Raw genomic sequence first — 25,118 nt, forward strand, 5'->3', positions numbered from 1 at the left:
TACCAGTGTATGCTCTAGACTTTATTCTTGAAAAATGTCCAATTCTTTAGCGTTTCCAGTACATCAGGTGTCAAAAATATTTTACAAACAAATCAAATGCAGCAACATTTATCCACGGTGAAAGGAGTCTTATGGACAGGGTTGAAAAAAGAAAAAGCCTATTTTCCCCCACGTTTTTTTTAAAATGCCAACAAACTAGAACTCGGAGGAGTAAAATTAAGTATTCCCTAAGGCATGATCTTAAAAGATTGAATGAAATATGAAAATAATTCACTTGCTTTTTTTTTTTTTTATTTAACCAAGACAATAATTCACTATCTAAATACACAAAGTCTGAAGTTAAAAGGTTCTTTCTTTTTAGATTCCTTTTTTAAATTAAATACTTTTTCTATGCCTGAGTAAACAAATGTCAATATTGTACATTGGCAGGGGGGGGGGGGGGGGGGCGAACGTTTTGCTGAGAGAAACAAAAACATAAATTAAATGCACCAATTTAAAAAAAAAAAAAAAAGAAAAACGACGACCAGGGTCCATATTTATCAAGCATCCAGAGAGAGAAACTCTTTCACAACTGGCCCAGAAGGATCCGCACGAGGCTTATTTGGTCCTACGTTTAGCTGTAGGAGTAACAGTGTTTAATCTGGGAGGAGTTACCTGCAGGTGGGACATGACGGGACAAAGCATCGCCTAACTTGTTATTGTAGCCAAGGCACATTCATGTTAAGTCTATATAAAACTTCTTATTGAAAAATAAATAGGCGCACTGGCTGACTAGCGTTACTTTCAACTCAAATGGTCGTAATAAAAAAAAAAAAAAAAAAAAAAAGTGACAAACTTTTTTAGTCATTTTAGTGTTTTTATGAGCTTTGGCAAAAACAAATTGTAAGCGTTAACATGCATAAAGTACTGATACACTCATGAGTGTTCCCTGCATCAGATAATCTCCATCAGCCTCTTTTGAATGTGACTAACAACTACTACAAGACATTTTCATTTTACGTTACTAAGTGTTGTAAAACCACAAAAATCTACTTCTACGTCCTGCTGAAAGCGACTGTAGGAGGCTTCATGGAGGACCACACGTCCGACTCCGAGGTAAGACTTTGTTTCAGCTTGATTTCTAGGTGTCAGTCTGTGATGCTTGCTAAATACGGGCCCGGAACTATTCTCAACTCCCTTTTTAATTAGTGAACCTTTTCAACATGTGGAAATCCTTGAACACAACATAATGAATGAAAAGAGAATCCAGAACTCCAGAAGGTTTTTTTTGTGCACGTGAAAACTATCGAAGAAATGGAAGAAGTAAATATTCATAGCAATGTTAGTGGACAGAGGCCCTACTTGTCTTTCCCGTCCCGTCGCCTGTGAAAACCCCTCAACCAATGGACCTCTTTTCTATACAAGCCTTAGTGTTTATCGGTTTGGCTAGAAGGTTCTACATTTATCTACAAATATATAACAAATAAAACTTGCAGGCAAAAATAGTTAAGTTTCAATAGAAACACCCTTTTCTCCTGAAAATACAGCAGTATCTGAAATAATCCTCTCATTCATTTTTTTTTTTTATTCTGTCCCAGTTTTCTGCATCATACATCAGGAAGCTCTTTTGCCTACAAACTGAAAAAAAGTATCTACAAACTTTGTAAACAGACCTGCTTTTTCCAAAAAAACATAAATAACTCAAAAATATTAACAGCCAATGGAGCAGAAATAAGTTTTGAATGAGCAAGGGCCAAAGAGATAAATATACAACACCATTCAGATAAAAGAGAAGCTAAAAAGGTTCTTTCACAATTCTTACAGACCATCTTCAAGCCAGGAGGAGGACCTCCCCTTCTCAATTAAAATAATAATAATAATATTAATAGAACAATAAAAACAGGTCACTTTCAATCCGAGTTTAAATTCACCCCTTGTTTACCGAGAAAAACAAAAAGTTACCAAGGAGGGAGGGGTGGAGACAGAGTCCTTGTGTTGTAGCGGGGTTTGAATAAGAACCAAAAAGAAAAGAAGATTAAAGCATCCACACCAAGCCGTACATTCCTCTGAATGTTTGCTGTTCTTTTAGTCCAGCCCAAGCCAAGCTCACAAGACTGCGCTCTCCTTCTAGCCCTCCGTCTCTCTTCTCCAAGTGTTCCTTCGCTTTGTTTGAGCTCCATGGTGGCGGGTAGAAAAGTGTGGATGGAGGGTGGTGTGTGTGTGTGGGGTCAGATCAAAGGGAGGTCTCCAGGCTGTGTAGGGGGCTCCCCGGGGCCGAGGGGGTTCCTGATTTGGGGCCCTCTGGAAGGAGGTGGTTGCTGCTCTCCACAGCATTATTGTTCTGGTTGGGGGAGGGAGAGACGGGCGTGGGGGAGGGAGAGACGGGCGTGGTGGGGGCGACGGTGGTGGTGGGCGAGGGCGGCGTGGGCGTGGCGTTGCGGGGGCTGGCGGAGTTGCGCTTGGTGGGAGCGTCGTCCTCTGCGTCGGTGTCATCGATGAGGGGAATATGGGGCTCAGAGTCCTCTATCCGAAATTCAGGGTGGGTCATGAAGTTGTGGATTGATGACCGCGAATCGGGCTTCTCCATCCCCTCATAGAGGGAGATGGAGCTGCGGAATGCATTCACCACCCGGATCTGGGAGGGAGGGAGAAGGGACAGGGCGCAGAGATTTAGTCACATTCAGCCATGACGCGCGTGCGTTTTGAATTTGAACACCTGGATAACAACAGCGATAACAAACGAGGGCGCAGGTTTTATTGGGTCAATAATAGGTGAGTTTTAGGGGCAAAAATCTGTGACAGGGATAACTCTCGTGCAGGTGTGCAGTTTTTGTCAAGTTATAATACCAATGAACTACGTTGTCCTACATATTGTCTGGACTATGTTAACCTCGAAACAACCTGAAAGGGTCAAAAAAGTGTCAAGATATTCAGTTAAATTTATTTCCGCTAAACGTCTGTCTGTGTTTCACTTCCTGTTTCTGGGTGACTGTTCTGCCAATATATTTACTCTAGAGTACCACATTTCAAAATCTAGAAATGTCACCGTATTCTGTACTACAAGTAAAAGCATGAGCTAGTTGAGCCATAGAAAGACTTCAGGTAGCCGTAGTGGGTCAGAGAAATGGAAAACTGGAGTTGCATCCGGTGGAGACAAACCTTATACTTGGCGAGAAACTATTCTTAACATTCATGTGGTAAATCAGCCAGTGTCTTGCCAAGGGTACAAACCAGTGTCAAACCCAATGCAATATAGGTTTTCCTTTTTGTGAGTACAGTAGTAGTATGTCACAAAACACGTGGTAGAGGCCTGTGTCTGATTAATCAAAATGCAAAAGGAAACCGAGACAAGAGGAATGCTGTTCTTTAGACAAGAACACATCCAAAGAGAAGAGGGACAGAGGCTTGACACAAGAGTTTGCTTTTGTTGGACATGCTCAGGAAAAAGTGAGGAGAGAGAAAGACACGACAGGAAGAGACAGAAAGAAAGAACAAAAGAAAGAGAGATGAAGAGAGAGACAGAAAGAAAGAAAGGGATGGTCAGTTACAGCTTATGTTTGTGGAGTAAAAACAAAAAAAGCTGCGGCAGCCAAGCATGTCTAGAAGCTGGTATACATGTCAAAAACAGCACAAAGAGAAAAAACTCACAAACGAGACCAGAGACTTTGAACCCATGCAGAGCGTGGCGCTACCTTGTGTTCAATGGTAGTAAACCTTTGAGTATAGCCCATGACACATTTCACAGAATCTAAAGAAGAATATGTGGGGAGTCAGTGGTATTCATTTTGTTTCAGGCAAAACATTGCCAGGTGGACACATTCCGCCAACAAACAGTATTCACAGAGAAAACGTCTTAAGAGCAACCTGAAAGGAAAAGTTGAGAGTTTAGAAGCAAAGCACCAGTCAGGTCAAAGAGATTCCCAGGAGTCCCACCTGAGACGGAGACCTAAACACTACTGCAGCATTGCATCATTTTATTTTTTCTCAATATGCCAGGGGAAGAAACATCAACATTGGATCTGCTGTAAATGTGTCTGGGGAAAGTCCCACATGTTTACATTCAAGAGCACAGTCATTTATTCCATTAAGCTCTTTTCGTGACATCTGTTCGACATTTAAAATCCCCTGCTGGTCAGATGGTCTGCCTGGGAAGATCTGAAAGAGAGAAAGAGTCAACAGCCACACAGCTCTTGTAAGGGGCACAGGAGGAAGGCCTTTGGAAATACCATCATCAAATGAACCGTGTCCGCCCGCGCGACGTAGTGATCTTCTACGCTGAATGGACGACTGGCACGAAGGCCGTCAGACCTTTTAAAAAACAACTATGCACAGCCTTGCATCCAAACACACCAACAAGCTGCAGCTGCTCATCTATCGGCTTCTTTTCGGAGCCTATCCCTTGTGTCCCCCCCCCCCCCCCCCACACACACTTCTCTTCACACACACACACCCTCTTTTTCACAACAAACTCCCAGAAACAGCCACAGCTGGGAGGAGAAAAGACATCCACTGACACTCCGATGCATTTTCTCACAGAGGTCCGTGTCATGGTTTGTCTGTATCGTTTTAGGCCGTGATCATGGGCGTATACTCAAAACATTTACCCGACTAGAGAGCTGCGACACAGACCCATGGGTGCTACAGCGGCACAGAGCAGACTGAGGCAGCTGCAGACACACCTGGTTACGGTCAATCCAGAAAATCTTTTTTTTGTTGTTGTCAAATAGTAGATAATCACCCCCCCGAGATAACAGTAAAACCTTTCATTTCTGAGACCGAAGCAGAAGCAGAACAGAAAACATGATTGCACAGAGAAAACACCTCGACACTAGAAGCGACCTGGCTACAGGGTACATATATATATAGATATATATACACACACACACACACAGCAGTATTATCAAAGCAATATGGAAGATGTATTTTTGGTGTTCTTTAAATACAGGAGGGAGACATTAGAAGAGGCATGAGAGAGTAAAAGTGTCAACGAGTGGAGGAGGAAGATGTTAGAAGAACAGAAGAGATAAAAGTCTCATGCACTAGAGGAGAACACGCACTCACACCCCACAGTGGCAGAAGCGGTGTTGGCGGCAGTGGCAGTAGTGGTAGTAGTAGAAAAGGCTACATGTGTAGGGCTAGAAACATTGGTTACATCGTGCTGTTGTTGGCTGGAGTTGGAGGCCTGCCGCCTTAGAGCCCCCTGAAAGGAAGTTCCACTCTGGAACGCACTCACTACATCCATCTGTAAAGAATCAGACAGCATGACAGGAGAAAGCCCAGAGGAAATAAAACACAACACAGCCAGAGGAGAGAGAGAAAAAAAAGATAAAGAAAAAGGCACCAGTACGAAAAAAATGTCACTTGGAAATTGGATTCAGGCATTACAGTTAAAAAGAGAGAGAAAAGGGATGTTGGGTTTAAAAGGCACTGATCGGAGGGAGCTCTGACCTCACTGTCACTCTTTTCTCTGCAGAATCCTTCCATACTTCCAGCTATAGCCATGCCAATACTATTTGAACATTCAGCTGTTCCCTATTGTGCTTCCCATCCAATCCAATTCACTTGCTTCTCATCAGTACCTTCAATCTAGTCGTGTTCTAGCAGACAAGAGTCAGAAATAGGCATAGGAACCTGCTTTAGTTCAGAAGCAGAACGGAAGAAATTAGAGGAAAGGCTTTTGTTTTTAGGGCACAAGCCGTTCTTTAAGAATGCAGAGAGAAAGAACAAACACATAGATTTTAAGCTGGAAGAGCAATAGAGTTAAAGGGGTGTATGGCTTTTGATTCCCTTGGCGTTTGGGCGTCGCGCTCTGTGGTACGCAGAATCGTCGGTAGATTGTTACCTGAGTCTGGATGCGATTGAGGCCTCGGAACCAGAGGATCTGGCCTCGGCGAAGCTCCCGTTCAGCATGGTCAATCTCCTCATTGTCTTCCAGCTCGTCCAGCTCCTCGTCTGGGATCTCCTCTTTCTGGGTGCCGTGGCCTGCCGATTTCAAGAATTTTAATCGGCTGGTGGGTATCGAAGAGATTACCTGGAAGACATCAGGATTTACGTGAGCAAACACTGACTTATCACTTAGGTCACACTCAGAACGGCAAAGTGGCATCTCATTAACGAGCCACGTTTCTGGGCAGCCAGTGAGCCTGAGATAAGCTAGATGTGAGAGCCAGTTTGATGCCATTTGGTTTGCTTAGAGGCTCCAAGACCCTCCCACAGAAAAGTTACTGACTTAATAGATAACTGAGTTACTAAAAGCTGGAGGCAACACAGCCACAGTGTCAGTCCTACAACTGTCAGCTCAAGCTTCAATTTATACACACAGGAACTCAGCGCAGCCCTGTTTATTTGTGTCTTCTTGTTGAATTGACGAGAGTAGATAATGACATATTATGTGCACTGCTCTGTAGGATAAGTGTGGGCAGTCAGAGCCAACTATAAATACTGTACATCACACATTTATTATGACTGTCGCTGTCAGCAACAACCTCAAGCCTCAATCTCTCATTGTCAGGAATTACAAACAGAAGATGATATTTTATGCACAACAGAACAAACAAAGTGGAATAATAAACTCCAGATTCCATGAATGTGAAAGATCTTTGACATCGAGACAAACAAGTTCAGACAGCTAAATTAAAATTTGGAACATACTGTATTGTTACACCTGCCACCATATGTCACCCACTACGCCAACTCCAACACAGGGGGGCACTGTCATACCATATATTCTGTCTCCGGCCAATTGAAGGTGAAGCTCAGCTGTATAGTCACATCATACCTGTCCCCATAGTAGAGAGCCAAAGCCTAAGAAAGTGCACCATAGCCACTGGTCTATGGTCAGAGCCACGCAGCTGAACGGCTTCCCACCAAACTGCACTATGACGATCTAGAGGAGCAGGAAGAGAGGCGGAATTAATTAGAGACATTTCTTTTTAGATCTAACATTTGCAAGCCGCACGTCTCGTGGGACCGATGATCGTTTTTTTCCCATATGAGTCACTAAGCACATTCACACAAACTCTACAAGTTAGCCACAGAACTCTACTTTACCTGGATTATGAAGGTACCAAAGACAATACTACAGAAGATAAGGTTGTTGAAGATGCCTTCAAAGACATTCCTTTCACCATGGATCTTGCGGGCATTGATCTCGTTGAAAAGCTGCATCAGTACAAAGGTATTGAAGACAATGGTGTAGTGTTCAGAAGGCGGGGCGTGGAGGGGTGTATTTCTGCCGCTGTCTATATCGAATATCTTCTCTCCTACAGGAACAGTCGGAAAGAGAACGTGTTCAAATAAAGATGGATTTACACAGGAAACGCACAGTAAGTCCACTGGCTCTGTGTACATGGAGAACTATAGCTTCTTACCCGCAAAGAGCAGAGTGAAGATGATGATGAGCTGGAACACTCCCTGACCCAAAATGTTCTTCATCATGGTGCGGGAGATGAGAGGCTTGTTGCGGCCATATGGCTTCCTGAGCAGCAGGGCTTCTGTAGGGGGCTCTGTGGCCAGGGCTAGTGAAGCGAAGGTGTCCATGATGAGGTTGACCCATAACATCTGTACTGCCTTCAGTGGAGAGTCCTGGAGGCAGAGAGAGAGAAAGAGATGGGCACCAAATTAGGTTGAGAAGAGGGGGGAAATACGGAGGAATAAAAATACTGTCACACAAATCTCATCTATTAGAGATATTTCAACTGACATGAACCAAAATGCACGTGGAAAACTAATTATGCGTTTGTCTGCAGCACGACTGTCAGTGGTTTCTGTCCACACATGCAAATTATCCAAAAAATGACTTGATTTTTAAGTAAATCAAGACAATTAGGTCTGAGAAATATATTGTGTATTTAGGACAGATCTGCAATAAGACACTTAAACAGCTGCATTAGCCTGTTGAGTGGAAGTGAACAATCTTTTAAGAGGCCTTTCTTTATTTTATCAACACGAAACAACTCTTGTTTGTGCTAACCTGTGTGATGCAGGCTCCTGTAAATGCTACGATGACAGCCACCACATTGACAGTGAGCTGAAACTGAAGGAACTTGGAGATGCTGTCGTAGACGTTGCGTCCCCACATGACGGCCTTGACGATGCTGGAGAAATTGTCGTCAGTCAGGATGATGTCAGACGCCTCCTTGGCTACATCGGTGCCGGCAATACCCTGGAGACAAAAAGGATGATCAAGAATCTGCCCGCATCTCATTGCAGCATATTCAATCACTCATCCTTTTCTCTAGACCTCTAGTCTAATTAAAAGATAATAAAAACAGAGAAAACTCACCATTGCAAAGCCAACATCAGCTTTCTTCAAGGCAGGACCATCATTAGTACCATCTCCTGTCACGGCTACTACTTGTCTTTGTTCTAACACTGTGCTGTCAATAATACCTGGAAAAGTATGACATGAATATTCAAAATCAAAACATTGAAGCCCAAAACAATAAACTAGTTTCTATAATACCAGAATAACAGAACTACCTTTCACTAAGGTGTGTTTGTCTGTGGGGGAAGAGCGAGCCAGTACTCGTAGTTTGGGCCAAATCTTGTCAATGCGTTCTTGTTCAATCTAGAAAACATGACACAACACTTTAATAGAATCCCAACAGAACACGTTCGACAGTCCCTGATGTGCAGTGTTTCGCTGGGGCCCACCTCTCCTTTCTCATTGCGTATCCTTCGGTTGAACTCTTTGCCCTCAATGCAGAGGAAGTCATCTCCCGGCAGTAGGATGCCACACTTGGTGGCGATGGCTCGTGCCGTGTTGATGTTGTCCCCAGTCACCATGCGCACTGTGATGCCAGCGCGCTGGCATTTCTTGATGGCGTCTGGCACCTGAAGGAAAGCGAAAACCCCAATGAATGAAGAAAGAAACGTGTTTTGCATATCAGTGGGGATATTCAAATTACAGTTCAAGTTGTATAAAGTGGTCATTAGTAACGTCAAAATCTGCAGCTTTTATCTCTGTACATATCTTGGGTTCAGGTTTAGAGTCTCACTGCTCTTATCAGCCCCTTCAAAACCACAGGCAATTGATTCCAGCAAACCAGTCGGGTGTATGCTACCTGCCCGTCATAAAATGGCAGAAAGCCAAAGTAAATGAGCGACTGAAGAAGAAAGTTGAGCATCTAGCAAGCTAATGACCCTGTTCTAATTCAAATATACACTTAGTTGTTGAACCAATGCCTCAAACGCCTCAATATCATAATGTTTGTATTGGTTCAGTATTTGATGCTTGCGCCAAAGTGGAGCCACTCATCGTGTTTAGAAATGGCTGATGCAGCATTTCCTGTCATTCAATTCTCTTGCTTTACTCAGAGAGCCTTGGTTCCCAACCGTCCAGTGGAGCAAGCTAACCCGTTAAGGCTTCTTCAACAGTGCTCGTCAGATGGTCAAATAGCTAGAAACCCTCTCTGGATCAGGTAGACACGCTTCTGCCTTCAGACATGGACGCACAAAGTGTCGTACAGACTACTCCTTTTCAAGCATAACCTGATCCTTAGGGATTGGACGCTGGCACAATACCTGGAGCTGATAAAGACAACAGCACAGGCCCAAAATCCAGTCGCACTTTGTGCAGCTGAAAAAGCTCCACTATAGGATTTATCTTTCGTGCTAAACTGAACAGTTCTGTTAATGGCACTCGCATCTGTGAAATTCATTAGTGATATTCACACGCTTTCAGCGTAGCCCCGCAGGTTGCTTTTCTATTGTGAGCTGTTCCCCTGATTACAAGGCAACTCAATTAGGTTCTCTGTACGCAGTTAAATTAAAAAACAATCGTGATGTAAGCCCACCATACACGTGTAGCCACTAACCTCGGGTCTCACGGGGTCTTCAATGCCCACCACACTGAGGCAGGTCAGTCCAGAGAGGATTTCGTTTTCATTGTCCCAGTCAGGCTCGCCCTCAGAGACGGGGAAATCTCTGTATGCAAGGCAGATGGTCCTCAGGCCCTCTGAAGCCATGGGCTCGATCACTTTCTTAACCATGTCATCTCTGTCCCGAGGGCGGAACACCTTGGCCTCACCATTTGCTGTCAGGATTTTACAGCACCTGGTAGGTGAAACAAGGGATATTAATATACGAGAGTAGAGAAGCAGGTAAAAAAGAATAGCCAGAGGAAGAAAGGCATTAAGAGAGAGAGTTGAGAAATATGGATGAAGGAGGAGATGGGTGCAGAATCCTAAATTAATAAAATAATTTAGATGACAGCGGAGAAGACAAAGCGTTGGTGAGCTGCAGTAATAAGAGGTCACACTAAGCCCTCTGTGGGTTAAAAAGAAGCCTGCTTGGTTAAGAGGCTTACAGAGTTGTTACCGGCTCATTTTCTCAGCGTCTGTTTTTAAGTCGCCAAGTAAGGGGCTTGGGTGGGATGCACTTGAACTTCTTAAGACATTACACACATCATTTACTGCAAAGTCTGGCCCACCGGAATAACCTTTCACTGACAAAAATAATGTGGACAGAAGTGATCACACTTACACATCAGTGCGTGTTTCCAGGAGAAACACGGATATAAAACGCAAACCATACAATGCTAAATACATAAATCAAAGATTAAAATTACTTTTTTAGGAGAATTTCCGAGGCCCCTTTGCTGAACATACGGTAGCTGCCGTCGGCCATCTTCAACACGGTGCTCATGGACTTGCGGACCGAGTTGAAGGTGTAGACTTTGTGCAGTTTCTCTTCGGGGATCTCGTTGCGTATAGCGTGGTAGTCGCGCTTCAGGTCAGATGAAAAGCCAAGCAAGGAACATTCGGTCTTGTTACCCACTTGCCGTGGCAGGCCCCCTTCTTTCTCTGGAGACTGAAGGAAATAAAAAAAAAAAAGGTAGGAAGACAGTAAGTATGCTCCGAAAGCCAAAAACACGACAAGGCAATACTCATGATGAGACGTAAATTAGAGGCACATTGCGTTCCTCAGGCCTACCATGATGTTAGTAGTGTAGGCGCAATTGACTGCGATACCCAGAATCAGCATGTCTAAAATGGAGGCAGGGATGCTCTCTGGTTCAGGGACCTTCCTGAAGTGCTTTTCAGCGATGAAGGCCTGCACCACAGTCATGCGGTTCATGGTGAGCGTACCCGTCTTGTCAGAGCAGATGGCGGTAGCGTTGCCCATAGTCTCACAGGCATCCAAGTGACGTACCAGGTTGTTGTCTTTCATCATTTTCTGTGAGAATAAAAAACAATAAATCAAAGGATTAAACACACCTAAATGCAGAAATTGAACAGTATATTTTCTCTGCTGGACACAATATTAACATTTGGGGCAAAAATACATTTTGTGTGTAAAGGCTACAAGATTGAAATGAGTAGATGAAGCCCTCTGTTGGCTAACAACTTCAGCACAAGGGATCATAGCTTGGCTTTAGGGTATCAGTTAGCCAAGTCTCCTTGTCTTAACAGCCTGGCCGGCTAGTTGTAATAGGCTGAAGTGTAAGCTGGTCAGCATTGGCCACAAGTCACTTGGCTAGAAGACTTTACCTTAACAGAGTATGCCAGGGAGATTGTTACAGCGAGTGGTAGGCCTTCGGGAACAGCCACCACCAGAACAGTGACGCCAATGATGAAGAATTTCACGAAGAACTGAATGTAAATGGGTGTGCAGTCCTTGACCCAGGGCAGGTTCTGGATCCAGAAGGTGTCGACTACAAACAGCACCACCAGGATAACGACAGTGATGGCCGACATAACCAGTCCTGAGGGGAATGAGAGAACGAGAGAGGAAAAAAAAAAAAAAAGAGAAGCGGATCAATCAATCATTTTAACCTCATTTACTAGGGTTGGGCAATCGGAAAACTGTATCGGCTATCGGCTGATATATCAAACATTATAGAGCGTTGGAGATGTAGACAACAAAACGAGGGGATCCTAGCGTACCAGCACGTAGCATTCAGCTGTGCCACAATCACATGTTTTTGTCCAACTCACCCGCTTTGCCAATCTGTACGGCTAGTTTGGTCAGTTTGCCCTGGAGAACAGACTTCTCTTTCTTGGGAGGGCCGACTTTCTTCTTCTCCTCTGCGTCGCCTCCCTCATCGCTGTTCAGTGGCTGCATTTCCATCGCGGCCCCGTCCTGTGCTTTAGCTGCAGCAAGGAACAAGATTGAAGTTGTTAAATGAAGAGACCAGGCAGTCGCACCATTATGCGATGACATTTTAGCGGTATCAAGTGATGCGCGTCATTTGAATGTATAAAATTTAATTTTTATTTTCATATTCAAACAGATTCCAGGATTTAGAAAAAACAGTAAACCAGTCTAGTAGTTTTAACAAATCAGCATAACCCAAAGAACACACAAGAGCTGCAGCCTTCAATCAGTCGCAGCAGGAAGCCTATTTAGATTTGCCTATTTGCCTACATTTGCAAGACCTGAAATAGAAACGTCACTGTTACACCAAGGGAATGAATGAACTGTATGTGGTCAAATAACAAACAAATAAAGTAAAAAACTATTCACATTCTAACCGTCTATACTTTCTGTTATGGTTGTGTGAAGAAGAACACGTTTATCAACAACAGGTTGGGACTAGATTTGATCCCAAAGTTATTTGATTATCTGATTTAGCAGAGTCACAGCAAGATGCTTCAGATCAGCATGTACTGTTTAAAATAAAGCACTATATTTCAAGGAAAGACTTAGAAGCGTAAAAGAGATGTCACAGCACTCAAAATGTTAGTATGCTCTTGTTTTTGCCTCCCTTTTATCCATGGCACTTGGGAAATGTCACTGCAATTATGTTTGCAGTGATCTGACTGTACAATAATTAGCTGGAAGACAAGGAAGTGTAATTACCATACTCCCACCTTGAGATTTAAGTAAGAACAGGTTGACTAGCTGGTAGCATTGGGATCTGTCTGCGGAATCGCCGCCTTCGACGGCAACCACAGCAGTTATTGCCAGTTAAATCCCCATAAATCCCGTTCATCTCTTCCTCAACATCCCCCAGGACCCCCCCATCCCTCGCGTGCAGAGCTGTCAGGAATCCCAAACCCATATCTAACCAGGTAACCTTGGAAACACAAATCCTAATGGCAAAGGATGGAGGCGAGGCATTCGACAAAGCCAGCAGGGGCGGGCCTCTGTCGTGTCACTCACCACGATAAAATCATTAGCTCTGTCGAGCACTAGCGCTGCAGGACAACTGCCACTTTTCCATCTTTCTCTCATTTTTGCTGAAATTATTACTGTTTGGGTGTCATTCCTGGACTTTAGTTTTTTTTATGAGCGTAGGCAGCACGTGTCCAATGCGGAAAGCCGTATTTACTATGTTGTGGACAGATGCACGGTATTGTGTGCGAATGTATGTAGCAGGAAGAGGTAGGGCATGAACACTGGGCTACTGCAGCTGCTGTGGACTGCGGCTTGTTCTGCTCTTACATGGCCTGTGTAATCTCAGTCTAAAGGATTACTGTTGATTCCTGGCAGGCAGAGGGAATCTGTGCACCAGGGACTCACGCCAGGGTTGTGGTCACAGACCCAAGCGCAACTGATCATAGAGTCCCGGCAGGACTACAAGCCTGGCTAGCTGGCCGAGTTACCACTAAACAGCCTCATTATCATTGTTGTCAGTCTGAAATTGTGCAAGTCTTACAGTTTGACTGTGAATAGCTCAGATTGGGGCATCAATAGAAATCAAATTGTGGGGGCCTGAGGGAGAGAGATGGGTGGGAAAGCAGATGTTCTGGCTCCAGAATTGTTGCGTGGCTTTAATCTCCTCATCACTAATCGCTATAACTGGATTCAGTAGCACCTGCTGCTCAAAGCGCAATGTGCCAGGCAAGGACGAGAAAAGAGGAGATAGAGACAGAAGGGAGGGCCAGACAGTACAATGGACAGGCAAGAACAGCCAGTACCAACAAAATTATGCAACTTCTCATTACGTGCATAAAACCACTGCAGCCAATTAAAAACAAAATGAGGCTTTAACCTATATCCAGCGCTGTGAAACGGGAGCCATTGATAAAAATGAAGGCTAATACATGAAGGTAAGTGATCAGCTGTAAGACAGTTATATACGAGTGTGTGTGTGTGGTGTGTGTGGTGTGTGCATGTATGGGCAAGCAACTTACCTTTCTTACGATTTTCCACAGAAGCCTCCTGCTTCTTGTCTGTGGAGAAATGCACCGTTGAGTCAGTTGTAGTACTTAAAAAACAATTGGTGGGCAATACACTGTAGCTGTACTATTAACCACGACTTCAAATAGCATGCATGTATATCAGGTGGATAACTATGTCAGTTCTCTTTGGTTTGTCTGTGATTGTATGACAGATCATAACCATTTTTCAGCATCAACTTGGACTGTGGGAAACTGTAAAGGGCCTTTTCACTACTTTCTGACTGATGTATTAAATCGACAATGAAAAGAATGAAAAGTAACTGCAGGATCTCTTTCAGCTCACCCCTGGACCTTGAATCTGCTTCCTAACTTGTGTAAGTAGTCAAACCTGTATTATTAGTGTGCATGCAACTCTACTACTACTATTTTCTGCACAGCCCTTTCTGCTTTCAATATCAAAAAGTCTCAATGCAACATGATGACTCTTTGTGCAAAATGCAAAACCGGTGGTAGAAAATGGAAAACTCCACACAAACATGTGACCAACAGAACGCGGATACTAACTTTTTCTCTGTTTTTTCTTCTCCTCCTTTTCCTTTTTCTTCTCCTCTTCGTCGTCTTCGTCATCCTCAGCGGTCCCAAGTAAAGTGAATATAATTCCAGTTTGAGAGTTGACACCCACAGCAGTGACCAACATTTTCCCTGAGCCTTCCATTACATGGGTGCCTTGGGACAGAGGAGGAAAATAAAATGCAAGTCAGTGAGGGAGGGACAGAGTATGTACAGTATCGGACTGACACTTCATTTGTTGCTTTGACTTTTTCATTTCGGTTCAGACTAAATGTTGAGAAAGATTCCCTTGCTAACTGAGAAGGGGGCTTAGCCAGAGTTTATTCAGCTACACACAAGGACAAAATAGGTTTTCAAATGGAGGCAATGAATACAAAAAGAGAAAGAAACAGTCACAGATGCAAATATCTCCTCAAAACATTTAATCAGCAGCCTTTAATCAAAAGCTAATTGTCAGTCTGGGTGAATTAATGGGAATCTGAGAGGCTACAACAGGGTTTCCCCAGAGATCTCGTGTGTCTGCATCCCTCTCAGATTTATACAGAAAAGGCAAACAACAGAAGAGAAAACAAGCTTAAGTCAGAGGAAAAGAGAGTGAAAAGTACAAAACATTTAAAAGTTCTCTCATGCCTCTGTTAATTAGAGGATGCCTTCTTTTCATTCGTGAGAGTGAGTGCAGAAGGGACACAGCCTGTCTTAAGGGAAATCAAAAAGCAGTGTTGGAGCAATGCGCACACACACACACACACACACACACACACACACACACACACACACACACACACACACACACACACACACACACACACACACACACACACACACACACACACACACACACACACACACACACACACACACACACACACCTTCTTGGGGTCGTGCCAGTAGAGAGCCAGATGAACCAAACAAGAAGTATTTCTGCAGAATTCCTACACACTTCTTCTATGGTTGTGAGTAGAGCGAAAACAAAGCGACGCAGCAGCACAAACACAGTGCTGAAGGGGCTTTGTGGACTCTCCACACAGCAAAGCTGAACCTATTACGGCGTTACATCTGGGGAGTTTTGTACGGCTGCTAATTGAACACTGAGCAGCAGGATAGGGACCCCATATAACTTTCAATTCTAATCCAGTTCGTCACTAAAGCCATGCAAATTTAGATCACGCCATTGAATATAGATAGAGTCTTATCTCTAAAAGAATAAGCAAACTATCATCAGAGCAGGAGCTGTGTACTACACTGAATACTGATGAATTCTTGAGCTTCGTGTAGTTAATTATCTTTAAATTAATTCAGCTCAGTCAATTTTGCAGATAGTAGCACATTAAGATGCCAGTCAAAGTTTCAAAAAATCCCAACCTCCATTGTCTTCTGTTAACAACAAGCCATGAGAGAACTTAAATGATTTGATTTACGGTGAATTAAACTGAGGCTTCAGGTTACCTGATAACATCATTGGATCTTTTTCTTGCGTTTTCTTGACATGGTCCGACTCCCCTGTGAGGGAGCTCTCATCAATCTTAAGATCGTTGCCTTGGATCAGGACTCCGTCAGTAGGCAAGAGGTCGCCTGAAACGCACACACGTAAAAAGACATCTTTAAATTTGGAAGAATAGTCGACATAAAAGTTGTTTTTTAACAACCCTTGGATTTCACGGTTTTCATCCTAAGCATTCTTCATATTCTATCCATCAAAAAAACATAACACAAATCACTATCTCTTCTTACCATATTTTATTTGTGCAACGTCGCCGACCACGATCTCAGCCACAGGAATTTGGATAACTTGTCCTCCACGGACGACAGTAAATTTCTGCTCCTGCTCAATGCGGCTCTGTAGGCCCCTAAACTGCTTCTCTTTGCTCCAGTCGTTGAACGCCGTCACCAGCACAACGCAGATAACTGACAGAAGAATGGCGGCGCCCTCGATCCAGCCTGCTTCTGACTCAGTTTCATCCTCCACACCGCCAGCTGCCCTTCCACAGTCTGCAGAGGGACGGGGACGGGGACGGGGGGGGGGGGGACGGCGCGCCAATCTTAATACAAGTTCACTAACAACTCTCACATAAATCACCCCCCTCTTATCACATCATCCCATCACTCAAGACACAATTACATGCACACATTGAGAAGAATAAATGCAGTGTAAAACATTAATAAAAGAGGACGTTTCATAAGATTTTACCATGAAATAAATTAGCGAGAGGAATGAGTCAGGGGACAAGCAACTGTCAAACATTGGTTTAACATAAAACATTCAAAATAGATTCCAAACACAAATGGGTTAATACCAACAAACAGTAACACGGATCAACAAAGATAATAGGAAATAGGATTGTAATGAAGTGTTGCTTACGTTCTCTTTCGGCATCTGGAGGTCTATAAAAAGAAAGGCCTAGTGAAACTATGGCTGCCACTTCTAGGATAATCAGTGTGACATCCTGTAGCGCCTCCCACACTAACTGTAAGAAAGTTTTGGGCTTTTTGGGCGGTATTACATTTTCCCCAAACTCTGTTTTCCGCTTCTCAATGTCTCCAGGCTGTCCACTTAGACCTAGGGAGGGACACAAACAGAGGACAAAAGCATTTCATTGGTAAGATTTTCATTTCTTTAAATCTATCTTGGATTTTAATGTTGGATAGAAAAACACAAAGCTTAAAATATTCACTTCCAAAACTCACATCCTGGTTCACAGGAGGAGAGCGCGTCTCAAAAAAAGTAAAAGTCAGTGAGCTGTACTCTCGTCACTGGGCCTCAAAAACAAAAATCCCCGAAAAGAATTTCTGACAGGACACTATGGAGGCGACAATGCTGGACAACAATGACACACATTCTGTGGGCATGTCAAACATGTTCACCTCTTTCAGGTTTGCAAAGAAATGTGAGAGCAGAGGTCACATCTAATCCCGTGAACTGCCCTTTTTTTTTTTTTTTTTTTTTACAAATACAATGACCAACTGACTCGGGAGGTCGAATTCTGCTTTAGACTCACAGGTGCTTATGTATACTACTGTCCTGTCCTGTTATAGTCATCTCTCTGACACATCACACGTGTGGCCGGCCCGAGACCCAATCATCCATGTGCACAGAGAGCATTCTGCAGCCAACCATTCAAATGCCTCCACATCGGAGGCACAGTCATACACTCATAAGAGCCTTCGCACATTTGATGATGCATGACAGTTTTTTTCAGTTCTATTCACGCCGACTGACTGTGTGTGTGTGTGTGTGTGTGGGTGGCTGTGTAGACTGGATGGAGCTGTGGAAGGGAAGGGAAGAGTGACTGTGTGAAACCGCTACGGACAGGCAAATGGGGGGCTGGGGAGGGGGGGGAGGGTGCAAGGCACTCGGAATAGCAGCGTCTTAATAGGGAAGAGGGTCAGTAGGTGGCGACGTATGGACAGACGGACACGCATACACACAGACTAGAAGCACAATGCAAATCATGACACCACATTTGGATAATGAGTCCATGCAGCGAAAAACAGCTCAGGGAGTGTGAGGTGCGTTGTTTGTCTGCAAATGAGACAATTCTCTATCAGAATAGCTGTCAAACTAGACCCGTGATGGAGGACACTGAAGTAGAGAGGCCATCAACAGAATCTCACTCTCCAAGAGGAAAGGCTGGCTGCTTGTCATTCATTCATTTTTATATTTATATATATATATATATATATATATATATATATATATATATATATATATATATATATATATATATATATATATATATATATATATATATATATATATAAATAAATAATATAAATAAATAATATAGAGACAAAAATATATATATATTTTTTAACATGAATACATTTCCTTGGGCCGCTAAACAAGAACATTACCTGTAGATTAATTGAAAATGAAAATAATTGAGAGTTGCCGCCCGAGACCGCAGTTAGATTTTGGTTATTTGAGGCGAATTAAATGATTTTACCGTCACGGCAAAGTGAGAAAGAAACGGTCTGCAACTGTTTTTGTGAAGAACTGCTTGTTGATAATGAAATCATAATTAGACTTTGTACATTTATCCAAAAAAGAATTACTTTTAGCATTCCTGCTGTCTAATTAAATATTTACACACTGATTTTTCTTCTCGACTATAATCTATTGGTATTTTCTGATATCCAATGCAAGCAACTATCAATTCCCTCTTCTTGTCATGTGAACATTGTGATTTGCAGCCCCCATCAGCTGTTAAACTGCAGTAAAGGTGTATTTGAGTATTGTCTGGTGGATTGATAAATCCCTGTTAAAGTGACAGTTACATACCAAATCTAACACTGATGCTTAAATCCATTTTATGAGTCAGTATTGAAAATAACTCTCGACCAATCCCGTCATTGAAGATGCTTTTGCTGGTTTCCAATTCCAAAAGAATCAATACATCATCCATCATCATGTCATGAGCAAGATAATATGATACCAGTACAGTAATAATGAGGACGCAACAAACAGATTATTTTCATTACCAATTATTCACTTCAACAGTTCTGTATTAATCAATCATGTAAATTGTGAGAAATAAAAGCAAAAATGTCCCCAAATGAGTGCTTGATTTGTCTAACCTACAGCTCAAATGTTATCAAAGTTGTTAATTAATTTGTCCCATCATGCATTTAGACCTAATTTAATCAAACCAACGGTCTCTCCGGTTCATCTTGCTTTACCTATTGCTCACTTTAAACAGGTTTTGGTCTACTGCATTAAAGAATAAAATAATAATGAACTGACATTACAACCGGACACTATCATACTTTTCTAAAAGGGGGGGGGTGTGTGAGAAGAATGACGATGACGACTATGGGGTTTATCCTGCATCGCTCCCTGGCCGTCTCTCACCGTCTGCTTTGATTCTCTACGCCTCTAATGAAAACATGCTGACAGCTAATACCCCATTCAAGCATACACCACCTTTTCCCCTTTGCATTGGCGCAATAAATACAAGTGACAGAGGACGATCAACATGTCGTCCCTCCATCGGACACACTAACAGAAAATAGGTTGGCCTTGGCCCCCCCTCACATCATTTTAGCACCCAGAGTGTGTCTCAAGTCAAGCAGCTAATCATTAACCATTTAATTTGGATGCTTGTCCCCGGCCGACCGCTCCAAGTACTGTCACTTCAGACTTCAGCGAGGGGTCGAGGAGGTGAGCCTTCACTCTGGGCCCGTCACAAGTGAAGGAAACGGGGTCACAATTTCTCTTTTACCGCTTTTACATAACTGTGTGCAGGCGGAGATGTGCCGACACACCGTCACTCCTCACTGGACAAACTATTTCAAAGCAATCTCACTTCCAAGAGAATACGTTTCATGCACATAATACCCTGCTTTGTGTAAACAGAATGTAGCGAAGAGGGGAATCCTGCACTCGGTCTTCTTACTTGTGGTAGACTTCGACAGAACATCTGAACTTAACCGGGCCCGCAATGGGAACTCTTAATAAGAACTACAAGTATGACAAGAATGATTGAAAAAGTGAAGTGCGCTCTACTTTCCTTTCTCCTACATACAGTCCCCGTCTGAATGACCAAAGTGAGTCATGACACTCATGTAAAGTGTATACAGACGGAGCACTTTTGATTCCCAAGAGCTTTCATTATGTCGTTTTATAAAACAGGTAAATCAAAGAAATTGTTAGATTACTTAAGAATGTTTTCACGTGTGCTTTGTCAGTATTATAAAACGAGACAAAGATGTTCACATTGCTTGAATGTTAACCCAAATCTGGGTATGTTAATATGATATTATGCTTATCAAAGTCTAACATGGATAATTGGATTATGGGATTCCCATAATAGCTGCTCTAGTTATAGTATTACTTTTATCATATAAAGAGATTATTAGGTTTTGCACAAAGGTGCTTCTGGGTAGCAACTGATTCAACATCTTTCACTTTCCCTGCTATTATAGAAAATTACTTGTTTTTTTTTAATAAATACTAAAATGATCTTTGAGGTTCTTTTTTTTAATTAAACTTACATTAGCTCTCTTCCTTGTACCGTCTTTACTTCACATTGACACCCTCATGATCATTTTACCTCCAAAAATAGTGTTAAATGGGTATTACGGCGCAATTTAACCAATCATATTTTTTGGGGTAATACACCCTACTCTAGTATTCTGGATAAGACCACTGAATGAGATAAAGCTCCGCCTCGACTACGTATCTACAAAAACACTAAATATCTGAACAACTACTCAAAGTGACATACCTAACATAAATCATGGTTTAGTTGTTTTCTACTTCGCAGCTGAAGGTTCTAAAATCACCAAAACAATCACTGTTAATAACTAAATACAAGGAAAAACTAAAAGAAACAAGAATAAGTTGATCAGTGTAGCACCCCAGCTCCACTACGGGCCCTATGCTACCGGCTAAAGCCCATTATTTTGAATTCAGACATGAAGACGAGCTCCTCCGATCCCCTGAATCACTAAGTGTGAACTGTCATTTAACGGTCTGAAGCTTCCCATTGAATGAGGGGTGTTGCGTCTGGAATGATGGAGAGCCCGTCTGCTTTGAAGAATTGCAGTCCAGTTGTACGAGCCTCTCCGCCCACAGTCCATTGGATCAATAGGCTGGAACCCAAATATTTAAACCCACTGAAATAGCAATCAATAGGGAATAACTATGAAAGGGGAACATTGTCAATAATATTGATGGGAAGTGGCCTTGCCCAAGTCTCATTATGCATAGGAAACAGAAATGCTGTTGTGTCAGTAGAGCTTGCTGAAAATATTGATACTACGGTGCGATTTTTCATTCATTCATTTTCCAATATTACAGATAAACACTTTGCACCTCTGTAATGACTCTGCGGGTGTCTTTCTTCGTTATTTCTGGGCATCTACTTTCCTTTTAGCTTTTAAACATCAACTAGTTTGGGTGCCCAAAATAAATCATCCCCAAGCCTAAATACAGACATCTCGGTACAATACTATGACCCTGAGCTGTGACATTAAATGCTGAGAACATGTGATAAAAAAGGATGGGAACTGTGTTACAATACTCCAGTGATTTAGTAGTGCTCTTACTGGGGGACTCACGAGAGACAAATAAAAAAACTAAAACAAGAATAGCGACTGATTCAGCAGAGGCTCAGATGTCCTGACTCATCAAGCAAGAACAATAAGTAGAAGCCATAGAGCAGATAGAGTACATTTTCTCCCTACACTCAATAATCACCCATGTCTTTCATCTCCATACCCCAAGTACCTAATGCAGGCATCCAGTTCAAATGTGTCTCCAAACTAACCCTGGTGACAAATCCCTGGTGTTATTTTTGCATGCATGTTTGACGAAGCTCGTTCAAAAGCCGCAGAGAGCGTTTTACAATCGTTTTTTAACTAAATGAGTAGTACTCCCCATGACGAGTTAACTGATTTTTATGTGTCAAAACATGGCGGGGTTCCCCTTTAAATGATTCTAAGATTTGTATAACCGACGACAGAACGAGAAATAAAACCCAGATAAACAAATAAGATTTTGCCAATGTTCATTACCATAATTTAGAAAGCACAGTGCGCATAATTAACTATTGTAAAACTCAGAGCACTGGTATGTTAATTGTTTTAAATCAATGTGAATCACAGCCCAGTGAACTGAAATCTAAGTGAACTGGGAGATGTTAGATCTTTAGATACCCAGCCTTATATGGTAGAATTGCATAAATTACATTAAGCCTAATCCAAAAAGGCCGTGTTGAAAACTCAAAGTAGAGCGGTACAGCCACGCACAGCAGCAACAGAGAAGTTCAGTCAAACTTCTTTGGATGAAAAAAAAAAAATGAGCTTGGAAATGTGCAGGATTAGCAACGGATTGGTTTAAGATGTTCGCGAAATGACCAACCAACTAATTAGAAATCCCTTTTCAATTGTCAAGCTTCTGTAATCTTAAATGATGGCTTAATGTCCCGAGCTAATGAGGAATGATCCGATTGAGAGTGGAAGTGTCAAAACTCAGCGGCTGTGTACCAAGTGGAACAGCACCTTCCGTGAGCGGAAGCTAAACGTCGTGCTAATAAAGCTTATCGGTACAGCGCAGTTGTAAAGCGACAGGCCATTTTATCGAAAAACATTTGTTTGCATTAGGAATCTGATATTCTCTCAGACTTAAAACACGGTTGATGGTAAATAGACTGTGGATATGCAGATAAAGAGTGAGCAGCTACAGCAGAGGTTGATTTGATATTCCAAACATGTTTGCAGTATTATCTTATTATCTAAGACTGCTTTGTGCTATCAATCAAAAAGCTGATGAGCCTCAACAATCCACATTCTTCTTGTTGTAGCACAGGCTAGGTTGAATGGGCGAGGAAGGACACGCACAATGAAATGAAACAATGTCACTCGTGCCACAAATATGACAGGACTCTGTGTTCAACAACTTGACACATCTCTACACGCCTTTTCGGAACAGCTCACACTCTACCTCTCAACTGCCAAATTTCTATTTGGAAATGTCTCTTCGGTTCAGACATTGGTTTACTGGCCTTTATAACGGACGACGAGAGCAGCAAAAGAGACCGCGTGGTGTGCCTTGTACACCATATCGTCAAAGAATTAAACAGCGAGGTAGCTTCTTTGAGCACTCATATAGTATGGCATTTAATGCTTTCCTTTTGATATGATGCAGCACAGGACATTTTTTTTGTGCTTGCTTTGAGACACTGCATACAGAGGACTGCTGCTGCTGCTACAGTGAGTACGCGGTGCCGTTTTAATCTGGGATCAAACTGAAAATCCCCACCCATACGAGTTCAGTCAAGGTCATTCTGGCGATTAGGCGGACTGTCGATAGAGGAACAACTGAGACAGAGGAATAAAGACTGAGGAATAAAGACTGGTCTAAAAAGGGGGGAAAATAGAGAAAGGTGCTGTCAACCACCACTGGGTTCTTCTGCAGCTTAACTAGTACATTTCCCCAAAACTCCCTCCTATCTTCATGGTGAAGAGTTTGGTGGCGTGAGAGTCACGCAGAGGGGACATTCAAAAGATGAACTCACTCCTTCCCTGACATGCTCAAGTCATTACTAACCAGCCTTACAGCCTCCCGTTTTGTCCGCCACATGTGGGACATTGACCTGCCTGCAGCCTGGTGCTGTGCCCAGGCAGACAGCTGGTCTGTCTGAAGCACAGAGACGCACAGACACGCACACACAGAGGTGAAGAGGGAGGGACATATCCACAGGCCTTGAAATAGAGCAGGACTGGGCCAGGTCAGAGCCAGCCACCTGTCTGACATATGAGTTTTCTAAGGAAGTGATGTCAAGGTATCCACAATGTGGAGGACATGGCCAAAGACACGCCTCCGAAACTACGCGTGCGCCGCATTAGCATTCCGACAGCACTCGTTGTGAAAACATCCTGTGTTTCATCCAATTAAAACAACAGACGTTACATTGAGTATAAGGGAAACAATACTCTACCATCTATAGGTGATGTTTTCAACCGGTTGCAGAGTCCGTGAACATCCTCATAAGAATCCCCAATTTTGCCTATCGCCTCCGCTCCTCTCAGTTCCATAAGGGAGCGCAGTTCTGTGAGCGTGCAGCCAAACTCTCCGTCATGGTTGGCCTCCGCCACGGAGTTCTTCACCCCGCTGTACGAGTTGTTCGCCATTGTCTCGCCGTTTCCCCTCTCTAAAAGCGTCGCTGCTTTGGCTCAACAGTGGGGGGTGAAGAAAAAAAAAAAAAAGAGGAATTTAAAAATAAAAGCGTTGTCGTCCTGGAAAAGCTTAAATCCTCAAGAGAGCGAACGCAGTGGTAGTTCCCATACACAGCTGACAGGCCCTTCAGAGGCGGCTGGAGTCATACGGCAGGTAGCAGGGCAGGGATATTACAAAACAAGCCATTTCCCTTGGAGAGCTGAGTTCCTAGTCTTTCATGGTGACTGAGGATCACCCACAGAGGCGGAGATCACCATGAACGCAGATCTGAAAGAGAGGAGCAAACATACAAAAAAAAAAAAAAGCATCATTAGCAAGTGTTATTTCGTGTACAGCAGGGTTCCCCATGCATTCACTAATATCACACTGACAACTCATGACTGCTATTTGCACAAACCGTCAAGACAAACTTCATTTCATGTTTTATGACACACTCGGGCTGGATTATGCAACATATCTTTACTTTCATGACAGCCGTGTCCTCACAAGCAAGCAAGCACGCCTGAGCATATTCTTGTGTGGACTTTTCTGACATTCCTTTTACATTAAATGCATATTACCATACAGCTACAGTACAACAAGCACAGACACTTTTGTTTTTACTCCTACATAAGAGCAAACACGGATACCTTTTAGACAAAAACCACTTCGCTGCTGAGACAATTAGCAAAGTCATTTGCAAAAAACTGCCTACAGCCATTGCCAAGACATTTTGATGAGCTGTACTTGAGTTGTAATAAAATAATAATAATTCAGTCATCTGGACAAAACCCCCATCAGGTAATGTGCACTCTGCTCTCGGTACGTGATTGCAACTACTC

General features: G+C 42.9%; 1 protein-coding gene across 2 annotated transcripts in view; it reads right to left on the minus strand.

The window, feature by feature from the left end:
- The window catches only part of atp2b1a (ATPase plasma membrane Ca2+ transporting 1a), a 32,871-nt gene continuing 7,753 nt past the window's right edge, over positions 1-25,118 (minus strand). Inside the window, exons 2-22 of one of the 2 annotated variants that reach the window (XM_079183977.1) lie at positions 24,059-24,564; positions 16,978-17,175; positions 16,350-16,607; positions 16,065-16,190; positions 14,613-14,774; positions 14,061-14,099; positions 11,919-12,074; positions 11,472-11,686; positions 10,915-11,157; positions 10,550-10,791; positions 9,798-10,035; positions 8,635-8,814; positions 8,461-8,548; positions 8,264-8,370; positions 7,952-8,143; positions 7,350-7,563; positions 7,030-7,241; positions 6,758-6,865; positions 5,822-6,010; positions 5,132-5,221; positions 1-2,614 (exon numbers count right to left, since the gene is read on the minus strand). In XM_079183977.1, coding sequence (XP_079040103.1) covers positions 2,213-2,614; positions 5,132-5,221; positions 5,822-6,010; positions 6,758-6,865; positions 7,030-7,241; positions 7,350-7,563; positions 7,952-8,143; positions 8,264-8,370; positions 8,461-8,548; positions 8,635-8,814; positions 9,798-10,035; positions 10,550-10,791; positions 10,915-11,157; positions 11,472-11,686; positions 11,919-12,074; positions 14,061-14,099; positions 14,613-14,774; positions 16,065-16,190; positions 16,350-16,607; positions 16,978-17,175; positions 24,059-24,251 — 3,852 coding nt within the window. In that variant the 5' untranslated portion in view covers positions 24,252-24,564 and the 3' untranslated portion in view covers positions 1-2,212. The remainder of the gene's footprint in view (positions 2,615-5,131; positions 5,222-5,821; positions 6,011-6,757; positions 6,866-7,029; positions 7,242-7,349; positions 7,564-7,951; positions 8,144-8,263; positions 8,371-8,460; positions 8,549-8,634; positions 8,815-9,797; positions 10,036-10,549; positions 10,792-10,914; positions 11,158-11,471; positions 11,687-11,918; positions 12,075-14,060; positions 14,100-14,612; positions 14,775-16,064; positions 16,191-16,349; positions 16,608-16,977; positions 17,176-24,058; positions 24,565-25,118) is intronic. The other variant, XM_079183978.1, reaches the window with a different exon arrangement.

This window comes from Pholis gunnellus, assembly GCF_910591455.1.
Source record: "Pholis gunnellus genome assembly, chromosome: 22".
NCBI lineage: Eukaryota > Metazoa > Chordata > Actinopteri > Perciformes > Pholidae > Pholis > Pholis gunnellus.